Source organism: Pochonia chlamydosporia, chromosome 7, assembly GCF_001653235.2.
Source record: "Pochonia chlamydosporia 170 chromosome 7, whole genome shotgun sequence".
Classification (NCBI taxonomy): Eukaryota; Fungi; Ascomycota; class Sordariomycetes; order Hypocreales; family Clavicipitaceae; genus Pochonia; species Pochonia chlamydosporia.
The window spans coordinates 838,019-855,430 of record NC_035796.1 but is presented as its reverse complement, the minus strand read 5'-3'; the positions used below and the strand labels follow the sequence as shown (position 1 = coordinate 855,430).

General features: G+C 48.4%; 5 protein-coding genes across 5 annotated transcripts; 2 read left to right on the top strand and 3 right to left on the bottom strand.

Moving 5' to 3' along the window:
• Positions 1–562: 562 nt before the first annotated feature.
• VFPPC_07146 (glutaminyl-tRNA synthetase) lies at positions 563–2,597 on the bottom strand (the record flags this gene model as incomplete). Its single annotated transcript, XM_018286056.1, has 3 exons — positions 563–646; positions 724–1,964; positions 2,033–2,597. 3 exons carry the CDS (start codon positions 2,595–2,597, stop codon positions 563–565), a joined length of 1,890 nt encoding a protein of 629 aa, XP_018139903.1.
• Positions 2,598–3,359: 762 nt separating this feature from the next.
• On the top strand, positions 3,360–4,063 carry VFPPC_07145 (macro domain-containing protein; the record flags this gene model as incomplete). Its single annotated transcript, XM_018286055.1, has 2 exons — positions 3,360–3,985; positions 4,039–4,063. The coding sequence occupies 2 exons, from the start codon at positions 3,360–3,362 to the stop codon at positions 4,061–4,063; spliced, it is 651 nt and encodes a 216-aa protein (XP_018139904.1).
• A 244-nt stretch (positions 4,064–4,307) lies between these two features.
• Positions 4,308–6,628, bottom strand: VFPPC_07144 (potassium ion channel Yvc1; the record flags this gene model as incomplete). The annotated part of the gene is made up of 5 exons (XM_018286054.1): positions 4,308–4,898; positions 4,985–5,912; positions 5,983–6,098; positions 6,166–6,377; positions 6,511–6,628. The coding sequence occupies 5 exons, from the start codon at positions 6,626–6,628 to the stop codon at positions 4,308–4,310; spliced, it is 1,965 nt and encodes a 654-aa protein (XP_018139905.1).
• A 643-nt stretch (positions 6,629–7,271) lies between these two features.
• VFPPC_16623 (hypothetical protein) lies at positions 7,272–7,454 on the bottom strand (the record flags this gene model as incomplete). The annotated part of the gene is made up of 1 exon (XM_018294376.1): positions 7,272–7,454. The coding sequence occupies one exon, from the start codon at positions 7,452–7,454 to the stop codon at positions 7,272–7,274; it is 183 nt and encodes a 60-aa protein (XP_018139906.1).
• A 4,625-nt stretch (positions 7,455–12,079) lies between these two features.
• On the top strand, positions 12,080–15,501 carry VFPPC_14164 (AAA family ATPase; the record flags this gene model as incomplete). The annotated part of the gene is made up of 4 exons (XM_018291934.1): positions 12,080–13,347; positions 13,466–14,700; positions 14,774–15,078; positions 15,154–15,501. 4 exons carry the CDS (start codon positions 12,080–12,082, stop codon positions 15,499–15,501), a joined length of 3,156 nt encoding a protein of 1,051 aa, XP_018139907.1.
• Positions 15,502–17,412: the final 1,911 nt, after the last annotated feature.

The window sequence follows — 17,412 nt, the reverse complement described above, 5'->3', positions numbered from 1 at the left end:
GAATTTTGCCCGTGAGCCGTGCGCACATCCCACGGGATTGCTGATTGTTCTAAAAAGCACAAAGCAGATGTCTATTAATACTTATATCATGTGCACAGTACTGTAGAGTGCTTGCATAGATATGCCCTTCCAGGCTAAGAAAATTGTTCCTGGTCCCTGTGTCAATCTAGCGATCACCCCGGAATCCAGGGGAGATGAACTTGAGCCCCGGGGCAAAGCCTGGAGAACGAATGATGTTTGGCATGTAGTCTAACCCCTTTCATCTCTTATTGCCCGGGACAAGGACCGGCCAGCAGGAGAGTGAGGATAGGTGGTCCTGTCTGACTCTTCACAAAGGCCACTGAGTACCACATGTCTGTATTACAATGTGGCGACGACGACCGCAAACAAAAGTCTTCTTGTCCATAACGTTTCGCACATATGGCAGTGCTGACGAATATGCATAAATTCATGTCCGTCTATCTACCTGCAATACAGGTCATCCGGACCCAAAACAACTGTGTTGTCAGTCGCATCAAACGCCGCCACAATCCAACCTGCTCCGCTGAATGCTTCTTTGCTTTTATGATTTCTTTCCTGCGTCTTCCTTCAAGCTCACAATACGATTCAACACAATTTTATCATCGGTACTGTCGGAATCCATGGCCTGTTTAACACCTTTAGTCAGCAACGAATGTCAAATGTGGACGGGGAAGAGGGACAAAAAAACAGGATGATACGTACAAAGTACGCCACACGCATTGCCTGGAACCGCACACTCTCAGGGCCGCCTTTTCCGAGCTCACTCTCGCCAGCAGCTTCAGGCCATGGCGCCCGACGTTTGACTTCATCGAATCCTGACTCGACGATAGCGTCGGGGTAGATGACCTCGCTATCTGGGTTAAGATCGTTCAAGAAACCACCTTCCGCATCATCTGGTTTTTCTGACTTGAACAATGCATTGTGGATTCGGGCCTCTACCTTCCGTGAGCCTTCGGTGCCAACCCACTGGATATATGTCTTGGCCTTCTTGGTTTCCTTGTCAAAGACGCCGCGGATTTCCGTCACTCTTCCGGTGGCGTCATCTTTTGTGAAGGAGGTTGCTTTGACGGGATAGGGGGCATTGAGTAAACCAACAGTCTTTCCAGGAGCCAAACGGAAGTAGTCCTTGCTATCCTCTTCTCTGAAGTCCGATCTGTCAATATAAATGGTAGGTGTGAAGCGAATGGTGTGAGACCCCATCTTGGGATCCTTTGGTGAAAATGGCAGCTCCACGTCCACTGGCTCAGCATCTTCGATAACTAGGCGCACCGGATCGAGGACCATCATGAGCCTGGGAACAGTCTTTTCCAGGTATTTTCTAATGATTTGTTCGAATCTGTGGATAGGTATCGTGGTAATATTCGTTGTTACGCCCAGTTCGTTTACAAAGTCGAGAATAGCGCCAGGTGGGACACCACGTCGCCGAATACCAATAAGCGTGTAGAGTCTTGGGTCATCCCAGTCTCGTACAATCTTTTCCTCAACAAGTTTGAGAATCTTTCTCTTGGACAAGACTGTGCCAGTCAGATTGAGACGTCCATACTCCCGCTGCATGGGCTCGTAAACTTCGAGGGATTTGTTGAGCCACTCATAAGAAACACGACTAAGGATAAACTCGGTGGTACAAAGGGAGTGTGTGATGCCCTCGAAGCTATCGCACAGGCAGTGCGTGAAGTCATAAGTAGGGTAGATTTTCCAATCCCAGCCCGTGCGATGATGTGGAGTGTCCGTTTTGATACGATACGCTGCCAAATCCCACATCTGCGGATTGCCATCTGTGATATCCTGCTTCATGCGCAAAAAGACTTCCTTGGGTTTGTATTTTCCATCACGCATGTCTCGAAACTTGGATAGGTTGTCGTCCGGGGCTTGTTCGGCGTGCTGGCAGCGGTACCTGGGGGATGCTCCTTTCTCTCCTCCTCGCTGAAGCTTGATCTCGGTATCTGATATTCCAATACTGTCAGACTCTTGAAAGAATCCATTGATTCTGGAATAGGTTGCAGTTACTCACCGTTGCATGCACAGACGTAAGCCTTGCCCAGGGTGATTAGCTTCTCTGCTAGCTGATAGAGCTTGTCAAAGTTATCACTTGAGTATGTAATCTTGTACGGTTCAAAGCCCAGCCATTTGACAACTTCCTGGATTGCGGTAAAGTATTTCTCCTCCTCTTTCTCTGGGTTGGTATCGTCGTATCGCAGGTAGCAAACACCGCCGTGGTACTTGGCGAAACCAAAGTTAACAGCAATAGCCTTGGCATGACCAATATGAAGATAGCCGTTGGGCTCCGGTGGGAAACGAGTTACGACTTTCTTTTCGGGTCGCTCGTTATAGACATCGTCCAGGAAACCCTGCTTGAACATTGCCTCGGGATCTAGAGGGACTTCTTCTGGCTTCGCAACGGGGACGGCTGCTTTCTGAGCTGGCCCAGCTGCTGCTTTCTCCAGGCGAGCCTTCTCCTGAGCCGCTTTCTTAGCTCGCTTTTGCTGGCGTTTCTTGAGCTCAGCTTTGGATACCATCTCTCCCGTGACATCGTCAAGCTGGAGCTTGGCGATATTCTTGGTGGCGTCGTCGGCCATTGTGGCGAGGCTTACAACAAAAGCACTTCGATTCGGCACGTACAATGTTTCTATGGTTGGTATAAAGGTCGGAGGTTCGAAACGAGGTCAAGGAAGCAGATATTTGTAGTTGTCTGGCCGCCAGCTCTGACTGTTTTGTGACTCAGGTTGGCCTCTTTGGCGGGGTGGAAAATGTTTGGCTGGTGTGGTGACTCTGGTGAGGGGCTGCAAGGCCACTTGACGCTGATAAGCTGATAAGTACCACCACAGATGTGCTGTGCCAGCAAGCAATCCATGTCAACATATTGGTGTCACCAGACCAGATCAACAGCCAGTGAACAGAACTCCGTCCTCACTCGCAATGCATGTGGTCATTTTCACAACCAACAGTACACATGCATGCTATTGACACGAATTGGAGATCTTTTTGCTCTTCCAACTCTATCAGACTTGCACAGCTCATTTTCATAGTATATAACTGCTGTATTTTTGTTCCATTCTAAAGTTCGTAGCTACCCCGCCTTTCTACTGGGTAATGGCACTGTGATAACTATTTGCTCCTGCTGCAATTAACTTTGGAGAAGTTTGGCACAAATGCATAAAATGAATCCGAGTCTCAATCCCAACATCCCAGCTTTCTAGCCCAGCCAATCTTCTGTGTCAAAATTTACCATCGAAGTGCATCCATCAAGGACCACATAATTTGGTTTATCCTTTACATACTTTACTTTAGAGATAGCCCCAGGAATTTCTGACTGGAGCTAGCACATTAAATCCTCCGTCATGGCTTCTTCGATCAAAGCGCTTACGGACATCCCAACCATCACTCAACTTTATCAAAAATCAGCCCTCAGAAAAGCTTCGTCTTCGTCGCCATCTTCCATCCATCCTTCAACGTCGACCAACTCTCGCGTCGGCCTCATTAAGGGTGACATTACCAAACTGCGGCTTGATGCTATTGTGAATGCTGCCAACACCACCTTACTAGGTGGAGGTGGTGTAGATGGCGCCATCCATCGTGCTGCTGGCTCGGAGCTCTTGCGCGAGTGTTCTGGCATTGGGGGTTGCTCTACTGGTGATGCATGCATAACTAAGGGTTACAAATTGCCTGCGAGGCATGTCATTCATACCGTTGGGCCAATATATGACAACCGTTCTCCGCAGAAGAGCGAGGCACTACTCCGAAGCTGCTATGAGAAAAGCCTGAGTCTAGCGGTCTCGGCGGGCATCAAAACACTCGCATTTAGCGGGATTAGTACCGGTATCTATGGCTACCCTTCTACTGACGCGGCAAATGTCGCGTGTGAGACTGTGAGGAAATTTTTAGACAATGATGGAGGTGCTTTGGACCGAGTTGTCTTTGTTACGTTTGAGGAAAAGGACGTAGTTGCTTACAATGCTGCCCTTCCGTAAGTCGATCCCTGGACTTGGCAAAAAGCACTTGACTGACCCAAATACTTAGGAAATACTTTCCACCTGAGCAGTGAATGACTACTGAGAAGGCAGATAAAGGTTGATGATGAAACGTATGACAATAGGTTTAGACGAAGCAACTAAATAGTGCTATAACCAAAAGCTCATATCCAAACGACCCTTGAAACAGATGGTGGCCAATATGCCACACCTTTGTAAACTTTCCCCGCGGGATTAAGGGATGTAAAAAAGACATAAATACTCTTCCGGGCGATTTTCAAACCGATATTAAAAATTCCAATTATCTCCTTCGCCGCGTTACTGGTCATCGTTGGACTTGGACGACTGCCCTTCACCCTTCCTACCTTCGTTGTCGCCAGTCTTGTTGACCCCGACAGATTTCGTTAACTCCTTCAACATGAGCTTTAATTCTTCAACCTCGGCGTGTAGCTTTCGGACTTCCAAAACTGCAGGGTCATCCTCCATATTCGGCTTGACAGAGTCGCAAGTTTTGGTCCATCCTTCGGCTTCCATATCAAGCTCATGTTCCAATTGCTCCCACTCCTCAACCACGTCATCATCGTCGTCACCTCTCGACCTGTTATGTCGAATGCGATGAGCAGCCCGGGTCTCAAAAAACGCTGAGACGAACAGTAGCGGTGAGTATATTACAGCCATCACATAGTCGTTGATGACCTCGTAGATGTGCTTTGGCATCCACCATTCAAAAAGGGCTGAGATGATGATTTCGATGAGGTTAAAGGGTGCAATGTACACATTTTCATCTGGAGCTCGAACAAACTGCATGGTCTTCTGGGAGAAGAGAGCGAGGTACTCGTCGTCGGCATTCTCGTATATGTCCTCATAGGCAGAGTTGTACAAGGCAATGAGGATATTGAGAAGAATAATCTACACAACTCTTCGTTAGCAACTTATATCGAGCGTTGTACCTTGCTTTAATACTCCAAGCGCAATGGTGAAATTTCAGAACGTACCATGACAACGAAAGTGAAGCAATAGTATAGAACAATCCCCCATGGTGGACCAAAGCCCTCGAATCCTTCAAACTCTGGGCTTTGCAGGATTGCCTTCGTCATGGACTCGATGATGAACAAAACGTCATTGGCAACATTATCATCGGTCAGGTCCAAGCCAATAAATGCCTGTAGGAATCCTATGATGACGATGATCAAAAGAGCAAAGAAGATGACAGACTCCTTCATCATGACTTTTAACACCACAAGCATAGCTCCAAAGAATCGGAAGCTGTCGAGGTACAGCATGAGGCGACACCAAAACATAGGAGCAACAAAGGACAGCATGTTGTAGCTCAGTTTGCTGTAGCGCTCACGGTAGTCAGAGTCGTCTGCAGACGTCAATCCCATGATTCGAAAAATTAGTGAGACGGTTAAAAATGAGTAAAGAACAGCGTTGAATGCGTTCCAGAATCCGAGGATGTGATATCCAGCCTTGTAAAACTTCATGATCTCGTCGCAAACATAACCCAAAGTGAAGAGATACAAGGCAACCTCTGCAGTGTCCAAAACACCCGTGGCGTTGATTGAGTTGATGGCAATGGTGTAGAGGAGCAGATAGACTATGGAGAGCAACAACTGAGCTGCATTTTGATTTCGAGGAGCTCTCATGCGGTCCGGATCCATATGCACGATGAAATTGGGATTATCCTTGTCCTTGTAATCGACAAAGATTGATGGGTCATTTTCATCTTGGACGAGCCAGCCACGCCACAAGTAGTTGATGCATTTCTGATAACCGGAAGACCCAATGACTCGCACAGCATGCAAATCGACAGCCTTTTCAATTACATTCACGGGTGGTGTTGGGACGCCGTTTGCCATGTACGAATACCGACGCAGCAGCACAGAATATAGGAGATAATTGATGTTTTCCTCGGTCTCAATCCTAGAATAGTGGCTCTCTGTCAGCGTCGGGGGTAAAGGTGCAGGTACAAAAGTTTCGGGGCTGAACGTACAAGGCTTTGGCAATGACTCCGCAAGCTTCAGCTCGCAGCTTGTGCAAATCTGAGTCCCATAACTCTACGAGAGCCTCATGTTTAAACCAACGTTGATTGACCAACAGGCAGTACACCTAAAAATGAAGTGATTTAGATGAGAAAGATGCCGAAATCGCAGGAACAAGGAATGGTACAACTCACGACACAGCCCCGATATTCATGACCGCCAGCCTCTTTGGCGGCTTGAACAACCTTGGTTGTAATGATTCGACTGTGAGGTGCCGTAATGCGGCTCTCTTCCATTTCGCAGGGAACACATTCCTGTATGAGATGGCGCAGACGAAGACAGACTTTGGTGACTTCTGGTGCCGGAACGGCTGATGTCATCTGGTCATGATTGAAATGTGGGAGCACTGTGATGGTACAAACAAATTAGCTTCAAGCGCGATGTGTGTGTGTGTGTGTTTTACAGAATGCCCAGGGTCATCAGCTTCCAAATGGGAAGCTTCAGAACCACAAATATGACTACTGAGTAACCAAACTCACAGGCACTTTCTTCCTCATGGATCAGATCCCGAGCTCGAGAGCTGTTTCCAGTCGCTCGGCTGCCATTGGCACCGAGAACGCGGTCAACGGCAGACCATCTCCACCTGTTGTTGGGCATGGCGTTGAAATCGGAACTGGCGGAGGCCACTGAAGGCCTGAAGCCGGGCAACGAGAAGGGTGACTGATGCTTTGGCGGAGGCGAAAGATGGCCTTGGAGACTGATGAGAATGAAATAGTCTCGCTACATCAACTGGGCAAGATGGTATCACGGCAAGGTAGGGAAGATCAAAGCCAGCGATCAAAGGGCTAAAGATGGACCAGATGAGTGATGGCTGGGATGGTCAAGGCCAACCATGAAAGGTCTAGAGGTCTCAAGCTGGTGCACGAGCCAACATTGAATGTGGATCTCTGGGGAAGCTCCAAGCTCCAAGCTCCATGTCCTTTGATCCCGGATTTGTGCATACATATTTAAGTACCTAGTATATGTACTTGGCATGGAGCTGCTGCTCAATTGGACCGCAATCAATCAGCTCGGATCTGGTCAGCCACAAACATTAATCCAACGAGCACTTTGATGTCCAGAGTTCGATAACCTTGGACGCACTCGAAAGTGGAGCTCATATGCATATACTCCATACGGCAGCTTTCGTTGCACCCAACCCCGCAAACTCAGAATTGGCCCATGTGCCAAGTTATAGCTGGGAAGTACCTGGCTCCAAAGCTGTATGCTATTGATGCTGTCAACGTCATCATACCTCAAGCTACCTACCTAGGTAACTACCTGAGATAAGTAAAATGCAGCAGCTGGCCATGATTGAGCAATGCACAGTTAGATGCATATTTGATGTATTGCAGAACTCCTCACCGAATACTTGATAGGATTCCAAGCGCGCCAATATTCTTGTTCTCAGCCGACGACACCAGCAGAGCTCACAACAAGTCATCAGTCAGTATTGCTCCAACTGAAGCTCGAGGACGCAGGTTGCAGAAATACTGTCATATTTCCAATACGTTTTGAGTTCTTTTGATTTTTCCGAACCTAAATACTTCCATCTCTTGATAAGCGCCATCGTCCTTGGACCTCTGCGAACTGGACCTGCATCGACTTCGCCGCCTCGTAAAGGGTTTGTTCGGATTCGCATGTCTCGTCCTCCTCGCTTCCGCGCTCTGGATTGCCCAAATTTTGAAACACAAGAGCTAGCGATGATGATTTCCAGTCAGAATTCCAAGAATTGCGGTAGTTCGCAATTACAACTGCCCCAAAGAACAACAACTCCAGCCCCAGCAATGTCGCTGGAAATGCCAGAAATCCCCATTGAACTCGAATGCATGTCTCCGTCAGCAGTGTCTGGCCCCTTGTGAATCTCAAGTCGTTTGGTCCGTCCGCATTTTTCCGCATTTGCCCGCCTATCGCCGTCGCCAGGCCGGCGATATCACTGTTCACAGACGTCATATTCATCTTTCCCTGTTTCCACAAACTTTGAAGCCAGAACTGCCCAATTATCGCAGCTGTGCTTCTGTCGAACTGCAAATTCTCATACCAAAAAAGACCCTGAACAAATCCTCGAATAGCTAACATTGCAGCACCTCGAATGTTATAGACACACTCTGCCGGATACCACACACTGGAATACTGCATAGGCCTCGTGCCACCGTTGACGAATTGAGCATCTGGAAGCAGTACCTCTGCAGTAGTTTCATCTGACTTCGCTTCCCTGCTTTGGCACTTTCTCCAGGTGCCATTGTAGAGTGTTCGGTCCATGGCTAATTGAAAGTATCCAGAGACGTTGGTTGTTACATAGTGTAAATACTCTCTTGACAGCTCTTTCTCTTGATAACTATTCTTGCTGAAGTTAGCAGCATACGTCTTGACACATGGTCGGAGCGAACACTCAAATGCAAATGGCTTCAGATCACAAGAACGAGTGTTATTCGCATCGCAATTTGCATCCGTATTTACCATACTGAGGCCCTGAATGTCCAACATACTGGTTCGAAACCAGGGTCCGTTTGAATGGGATGGTTGCTCCCAACCATTGTTGACAGTAGTTGTGTTAAAAACAGCGGAAGTATGCACACGGATCCCGCTAGGTAGAGAATAAGACCGCATTGACTCATCCTTCTCCAGCATTACTGTGCCAGTAATATCCTTGCATGCGTGACACATAGTTAACGTAGTAAAGGTAGCACCCTCATCCGCAGGAAACGTGCAGTTTCCCGAAGTGCAAGTGACTTCGACACTCCTTGAGCTATTTGCTGGCGGCTGTACCAATCCCAAATATATCGCGATCTGCATGGGGCCATCAAGGCTAAATCTAAAAGGCCCCGTGTTTGTTCCGGAGGCGGAATACGTCGTTGCCTTGGGTATACTAGCTGGTGACGACAGGTAAGGTCTAAGACAACTGTGTAACGAAACGGTAGCTTGAGAGAAAGGGTCTGTTGCCAGGGTTACTACCGCAATAACTGCGCCGAAACTGGCAATGTACCTACAAATATATTAGCTAGTTTCAAAAGCTTATCAGGACGAGAAACCTGGAACGCACGAGCGTTGCGACCGTACAAACTGACTTGAGATAAACAAGAATGATCCCCAAGGTCCTCTACTTGCCTTATCATACAAGTCAATATCTGTAAGCTTCCTGGGGCTTTCCGAGAACCACAACCATTTCAGCTGACTAATGCCTGTTCCATTACCAGTTAACAAATATCTGCAAGCAGGTTCTGGGATGATCGGCGGAATCGTACCTTCGGATATAGGTAAGCCAAGTGATCCTTTGAAAGCTGCCGACAAGATGGCAACGATGGCGTTAATGGAAATTGGGATTGTCCAGGAGGATAGAGTTCGATCCTGGTACACCCGAAGGGTGACTACAATGGCGATAAAACTTGTTGCACTAACAAGTAGGGATAGCAGCTCCCATTTCCAAAGGGCCCATAAGTTCGCGGCGCGGTTGCGACGAAAGCTCGGCTTCCTGGCTTGCGAACGATCATGCTCGTCTTTTTCGATCTTCGAGATGTTGATGGCGGCATACCGACCACAATCAGGAGGAAGTTGATTCACTGGCATCCGTATCCGCTCTTGAAGCGCTTGGCGTCGAACGTCTGAGTGGGAGGTCGAATGGGAGTATGAGCTGCCCTCAAAAAGTGCATTGCCATCACCACCATCGTCATTCACACGGGGGATGGTCACATGTGTTTGCGAGCCTTCAAGAGCATTCAAGGACGACCATGGTGTTGACCCGCTACTCATCATCCAATACCGTTGTATAAGATGGCTTCAAGTATAGTTCGGCTGTGGAAGCACGGAGCTCATGTTTAGTCTCTCGAGACTTGACAGTTATTACAGACCAGGAGAGTGACTTACACGATACTGACTATGTTTTTCCAATTTGGAAATCTACAGTACGACAACAGTCATCAAACAGCGGAGATTAGTTCATTGGAGCTTGTCAATCCAGATTTCCATGTCCTAGAAAGCGGGATTTATAGACCGTTTATATGCCTGGTCATTTCGAAACTGTAGATTTTAACCAACAACAGGTCCATCTGAAACTACCAGCAGAATTCTCCTTTAGGCAACATGATCGTAGGCCTACGGGGCGAAATGGCCCCCAAAGACCCATCAGACGGGGCGGCAGGGATGCACTCCAGTCTGCTTGGCAAATAAGAATAAAACTTATTAGCCGCTGTATTTGGCTTGCTGCTGGAGCGGCGGAAGCATTGCAAGCTGGCGGTTGGGCGACATATCTGATTGGGGGATTTCTGGGAAGATGGACCGGACGCGGGCCAGAGCCAGATATAGATTGAAGCATTTCATCAACCATGATAATGAAATCAAGCTCAAGAGACCACGGCTGCAGATTCCATGTCGTCAACGAGATGCGGTAGGAGGGGTCTCTCGTATGTCATTGGTAACACGTGACGACCAGCAAGACATTGAGTTTGCTTAGGAAGACATACCTAGGTATGCAGGAAGATAGAATGAAACCGCCTCAGGCAGAGAGCTTGAGAGTATGAATAACTCAGGGTTTTCGGTTTGCCAGAAATTTTGACAACAGAACAGAAGCATCTTGGTCGCTTGCACATTGGACCTCTCTTTGTTGTGATGCGGCGCTTCATGAAACTGCAGGGTTCAAACATGTCTCGATAACGAATGACATGGAGTCAAGTTTGTCCCTTCAACCCCACACACAACCTCAACGAACATGACATTTGATGCTTATTTTGCACCAGAGGCAACACGGGTCATTGTCCATTTCGACAAGCCACAGCCGCCCAGGTTGACGGCGAGGCGACCAGCCGTCATGCAGATCAGCGGCAGCCCATCGAACAAACTTGGTCCTGTTGGTGACTCAACAGCACACATGCAAGCTGACCTCCCACGGATACATGCCATCCAATCGATTACGCCAACCGCCAACGCATCAATTGATTGCTTCAATACTCCGTGCTCCCTCCGAATTGATGGCTGTGGTAGCTAGCTGGTTGTTTGCGACTGCGACCCTGCAAGTGACCCTACTTGGCTGACCTGCCCGAGTTCGTGCTTACCAGGCGATCGAGGCGCCGCTTCACTCTCATGGGCTGACTTCGATTCTAGTGCACCCGTTGACAGCTCTTCGTGGAATGGCCCCCGGAGCCTTTGATGCTCGTGGCTCAATATCTGTTGCCTGCGTGTTGCCTGCGCGATGCTTGCGTGATGCCTAGTTGCCCGCCTTGGCTACTCTGGCGTTGGACGGAACGGCTGAGCCACGCAAGAGATGCCTTGGGCTCGGCGTGATGTGACCTCTTCATTTTTGTGTCTGTGCAAGGTTTTCCGTTCGTCGTTGACTGGGCGAGATACATAAAGATGTGACTCGTCGCGCTCGTCATCCTTGTCTCCGTTCTCGTCTCTGCACGTACAGATCACCACCATCGCACTCACATAAGTGTTTCACAGAAGTGTTGGATGCTTCAGACGTCCCATCAAATCCTAGCATCGTCTACAGCATTCGCCTTGCGCCATACCAGACTCGTGCGTTTTCTTCACCTGCATAATTCTAGCCAAGCTGCCTGCCTGCCGTTGCCGTGTGGTTCACCTCGCTCGCTGCTGCCTACGTCTTCAAGTTGCAACATCTCCCGAGTAACGCCGGCCTTGCTCGCAGACATTTTTGCCGCCGGGCTCCATCGTTCAAATACAAATCCCCAAGGAGGGTCAGTCGCAGACTGATGATCGTATTCTTAGCTCAATATTCCTAGCCAACATATCATAAATTCGTTCCTTCAGCCCATCAGCAGCCATATTCTGGGTTTTCCGTGCCGTCACTATCAGCCGCCGTTGACTGGATCACTTCTAGTCATATTAACACGCAACCGACTCTCTGTAGTTTTTGTGGTCTCAATTCATTGCACACGAACAGTGCAGGCCAAGATATTTACGACTAAAGGCTTCCTTCAGGTACTTTTTTACACTTTCCTCCACTGACATACATCTTGATCTACCAGTGTATCTACATCTCATTCGGCCCGCACAAGACAATAGATGTATTAGCTGCTAATATCTTGATTTGTAGAGGCCGGCAGCACACCACGAATGGAATCCTCACCAGCTTCTCCTGCTGGGGGCAGCAGACAAGAGTCCAATGTTGGCAAATCACAAGGCAATGTGAATGACACTGGAGCCTTCGAGGTAGAGAACAAGGCATCTAAGAAGCAATCTGACTCTGCAACCAAGAAGTTATCAGAAGCGTCCAAAAGAAGTGCGACTAAGTCAACAAAGTCGATTAAATCTGGCAAGTCGCCGAAAACTGGCACGTCCGAAAAGGCTGGGCGAGGTGGAAAATCATTGAGTGCCGGAGGACCTACACAGCATCGAAAGTATGGGCAATCCAGGCGACATAAAGAGATCTCATCATCCGAATCAGAAGATTACTCATCGAGCGAAAGTGAAGGCGGTTATTCTCAGAATACAAATGAAAATTCAGACTCGTACTCTTCAGAGGAAGAACAGAGCCATCGCAGGCGCAAACATCGACAACGGCGTCCATCACGCTCCGTCTCTCGACACGTTACGCACCAGTCTCGTGCTGCCAGCCGAAGCGGTAGAATACAAGGCATGGATGACGGCAAAGCAGAATTTGAGCAGGACAATGACCTGATGTCGTCGAGGGATGCGGAGCTTTCAAACCCTCGAGGCTACAGAGGCTGGAATGACCACAATACTCAGCGAGATATGGGAGAGGCCATTGCACATTTAGAGTCACGTTGCGCTCAACTCCAAATGCAGATGGAAAAGATGAATGGCAATGGCAATGCAGTTCAAACGATGGCCGTGCCTCTCAGCTCTCAACCATCTGCGCAGCATCATCCGCCCATGCAACCACTGGGTATTGCAAATCCTTACTATCCAGTCGGTTGGAATGCTAGTTTCAATCCAAATCCTAACATGAGATCATTTGCAGCCAACCAAAGAATGATGCTAAGAGGAGAATCCCCGTTTCATCGTGGTATGCACGGAGCGCCAGGTCAACCTCACATCGCCATGCCAGGCGACAAACCTCGATCCATTTCTAAGCAAGCAAAAGAAAAAAAGTTGGCCTACAAACGAGTAGATTCGGTATGGGACAGCTCTTTGTATACGTTCAAACTGCAGGACACCGCCGAAATGACCACGAGCTCCAAGTACGATGAATATCTATTCCACGTGAGGAGAACCTTTGACAGCGAGGGTAAATATCGTACCACAATTGTCGATATCAAAAGCAAGCTTCTGCGTGAATGCCTGCAAGACGTCATAGGGAATGTGCGAGGCGTAAATCTGGTTGATGAAACGCCGAAATTGGACCCAAATCTACTCTTCCTGTAAGTGACTTGCGTCCTTTGCTATTCTTGGCTTTTCTCAACCCTTGTGACCCTTGAGTAACCAATTATTGTCACATCCTGCATGCCCCTTAGAGATCAGAACTAACCCGAAGGCTAGATACCTGGAAGACTTTCGATCACATTCGGCGAAACTGAGGGAAGTTGAGCCAGCGGGCAACTGTAGACGCAAGCGAAGAAAGAACCAGCTTAGGCTCGACAATAAACGCAAGGAGCTTAAAGTCTTAATAAAGTACCTGGATAAAGATTACGCAAAGGTCAAAGAGAGTCTCTACCCCATGCTTGAGAGTGGAATTATCACATTCGACTACCTTTGGGCTTTGTGGAAGCCTAACACACTTGTGTATTCTTCAACATATGGTTTCACAGATGACCCTAGGGTTTTCAAGATCGACCTGGCAGTGCGGCAGTCGTCATTGTTGCGCGGTGACTTTTACTTCATCGACGGAAAGTACCTTGAATTTGACGGAAAGCGATTTGGACATGGTACGGTGTCAGAGGAAATCGCAGAGTTCCAGGGTACTCGCAAGATAACAAGTCTTCCATTTTATCCCCTATCATATCACAGGGACGAAGATGGGGTCCGTCGACTGCTTGTGGAGCGTGGAAAAAAGTTTGTAACTCTTCACGGAACACACTACAAAGCTTATACAGGCATTGCGTACAACAAACGGAAGAAGGGCTCCGTGGTCAAATTCCACATTCAGCAAAGTCGAATAATGGTTGACCCAGCGATCTTCAGGCGAATCAACCCAAACTACTACCTGTCCAATGTACGGCCAAAAGACTTTGACGCTCTCTCTGATCTAGGCTTATCGGACGGCGATGATGAGCTCTACGAGTGCTTCTCTTCCGATGATATGCAAGGAGATGGCGGTCCGAGAGTGGTTACTAAGACAACGAAGAACTTGGACTGCAGCGTACTGGTTACTAAGGCTCTTCAGACAGACTTGGAGGCAAGGTCCAAGGTGTCCCAACCACCATCGACGGCTACCAGCAAAGTAGCTCCTGGGGCAGCAGGTGCTGATTCGTCTGGAGAAGAAAAGCCAGTGAACACGCCAGAGGAAGATGCTTCCGAGATGGCGTTGGAATTTACTGATGAGGACTACCTCCTCGCTTCTCCAGTAGTTCTGGGGTTCTCTTTCTCAGAAAAGCTTTGGTTGGAGTTTGCAGTCTCAAGAGTGCACGACATCAAGTGGAATGAAGATGCATGGGACTCGCTGGTGCTCCCACCAGAAACGAAGGATCTTGTCCAGGCACTTGTGAAATCACGGAAACAAAACGCCACGCAGACAATTGACGATGTGATACAGGGCAAGGGCAAAGGGCTCGTTAGTAAGTATATTTGCATGGCATGGCGTTGCTGTTTGTTATCAGGCGCATCTGGTCAACTAACATGTCTTTCCAGCGGTGCTCCACGGTCCACCCGGAACAGGGAAAACGCTGACGGCAGAGGGTATTAGCGAATTACTTCGATGTCCTCTGTATATGGCTTCTGCTGGTGAGCTCGGAACGGACTCTCGTTATCTCGAGGCCGACCTGCAGAAAATGTTGGACATTTGTCACGCATGGGGAGCCATTCTACTACTTGATGAGGCTGATGTGTTTCTGGAGAAGCGGAATATGCAGGACATACATCGCAACGCACTCGTTAGCATCTTCTTGAGACAATTGGAGTATTTCCAGGGCATATTATTTCTCACCACCAATCGAGTAGAGGCAAGTTCAAGAATTTTCTCGGGTTCAACTTCCTTGGCGTGACAGATGACGACTAACACAGCGTATCAGACGTTTGATGAAGCATTTCAATCGCGAATTCATATAGCCCTTCGGTATGAGGGTCTTGATAGCAAAGCTAAGAAGGCCATCTTCAAAATGTTTATCGATCGTGTCAAGGCTTTCGGCAAATTGAAAGTCGAGCCGTTTTCCGACGAAGATCTCAACAAGCTTGCCAAGCATGAGCTGAATGGACGCGAGATCAAGAACATGGTGGGATCAGCCCAGGACCTAGCAATGAATAAGGACGAGCCACTTAGCATGCGGCACATCCAACAAGTCTTGGACATCCATGTCAAGTTTGGGCGCGACCTACGCGGCGGAACTGGTTATGAGGATGCAATGAGAAGCTACTGTTAAGCAACGGTTCGACAGAGATTAATTAGACTAGCCTACACTCTGCGTTTATACTCTTGTATTGATGAAGAGGGCCTTGGAATACCACCCTTGCGATTTTTGGACGGAGCGTTTGAATCAGTATCAGAAGCCCATAAATTTTATGCGGCACAATGTCCAGGTTGTCCTTTTTTTTTCTTTTTTGTCAAATGTCAAGTCAGCTCCAGCAACGCAACTGCCTTGCACATGATCGAAGTCGATGACTTCAAGGATTTGCATCAACCATATGCGTACAATACTCTGTAAAGTAGTTGAGCAAAGACATCAGGTAGCTTGCACTGGCCGACCATGCATCTTCCAGAACGGACGGGAAAGGAGTCAAGTAGTTTCCATGTCCCGCTTGTTCCGGCAACGGGTGAGCGGCAGGGCGGGAAGCAAGGATGCAGGCCGGTCCAGCTTGAGTCTGGTGCAACCACACAAATGCAGCTTATGCATTGACCGGAAGTATCCTGGTCTGCCATCGGCTTACGCGGACAGTGGATGCCGGAAGTGATAGACAGGTGTGCTTTGAGGTGGAACTAGATTTCCTTGATTTTGGCGAAAAAAATGCTCGTGTTTTACGGAGTACACTCTAGGATACGATACATCGTACTCGGGAACGGAGCACTTTCTTGGAGATGATGACGGCGATGAGCCACTCCCCATAGATCAAAATAGAAAATGCGCAGATCCCAGTGAGCTACAAGGATTGCTTGTTACAGTACGTACTCCGTACTATAGAGTAATTTGATACGCAACTACGGAGCATGCCCAACGGAGGTGATGTGGTTGAAGAGGGCAGGAATGAGTCAAGGACTTGGTTCCTTGGAAACGTGGAAAGAGTTCGAGTCCATGTCTGGCCAGCCGGTGGCTTGGGCCGAGACATCAAACAACGAAACAGTGTTCAATGTTTTCGCGTTCATGTTTCAGGGCTGTGTCTTCTTGGCAGAAAGAATATGGCGGCCCTTGCGCTGACATGGATTGAGCAAGCAGGGAGTTTAAACTACGTACTGACCTCCTTGGTCCAGTACTTACAGAGCACAAAGAGTCGAGCCAGGGGACTCCTTTCATGTCTCCCTTGTCCGATAACAAATATTTGACCAGGCATTATTCAATATGCGGTCTGGTGGCCAGGGCAGCGCAGCAGTGTAACGGGACAAGATGAATGGGCTGTGCACCCAGTGCCTTTATTGCCGACGATCCTTCAATGTTGACCGAGGGGTTTGGTATTGCGAGTAATGCATGTCTAAGAAAACGGAAAGCAAGAGGGAAAAAAATATACTGTTCGATGTGCCGATACCAGGACATCAGACATTATATGTCATAAACGTCAATCTGGTGTCTGGTCTGTCTTCATGTGCACTATTACAGACTGGAGGGCTGCATGTGCATGGCCTGCAAGTGGTCTGGCACAGAAGGTGAGATTAGGGGGCATTGGGGTGACATGGACCAGACCGTGCAGACATCAATTGAAGGAAACTGGGGGGATCCAACATTGCACCAGATTGCACCAGACCTGCTCTACTCCGTAATTAGACCAAGGACAAGTTGAGTGCACCAGCCAACATGGAAAGCACAGGGACAATGCTGAGCTGTTACACAGGACGTGCACCCAGATGAGAATGACATGGAGCGATATTACCGCTTCTCGCTTGTCTCCCTGCCACCCATGAGCATTCCGTGCGTCAAAATTTAGAGATCAAAGGCTGTTGGCATTCCATGTTGGGACGTTTGTTTTTCATTCCAAAGGGTGGTGCTTTGTACTCAAGTGCTCCATTGTGTCTGGTTGGTAGAAACACACCACCCAGCAGCCAACATTGAAAACCCAACAGTCCAGCAGCCTTGGCTTTCCTGTTTTATTAATACCGTCAAATGGCTCCACGTTGATACGTCTGG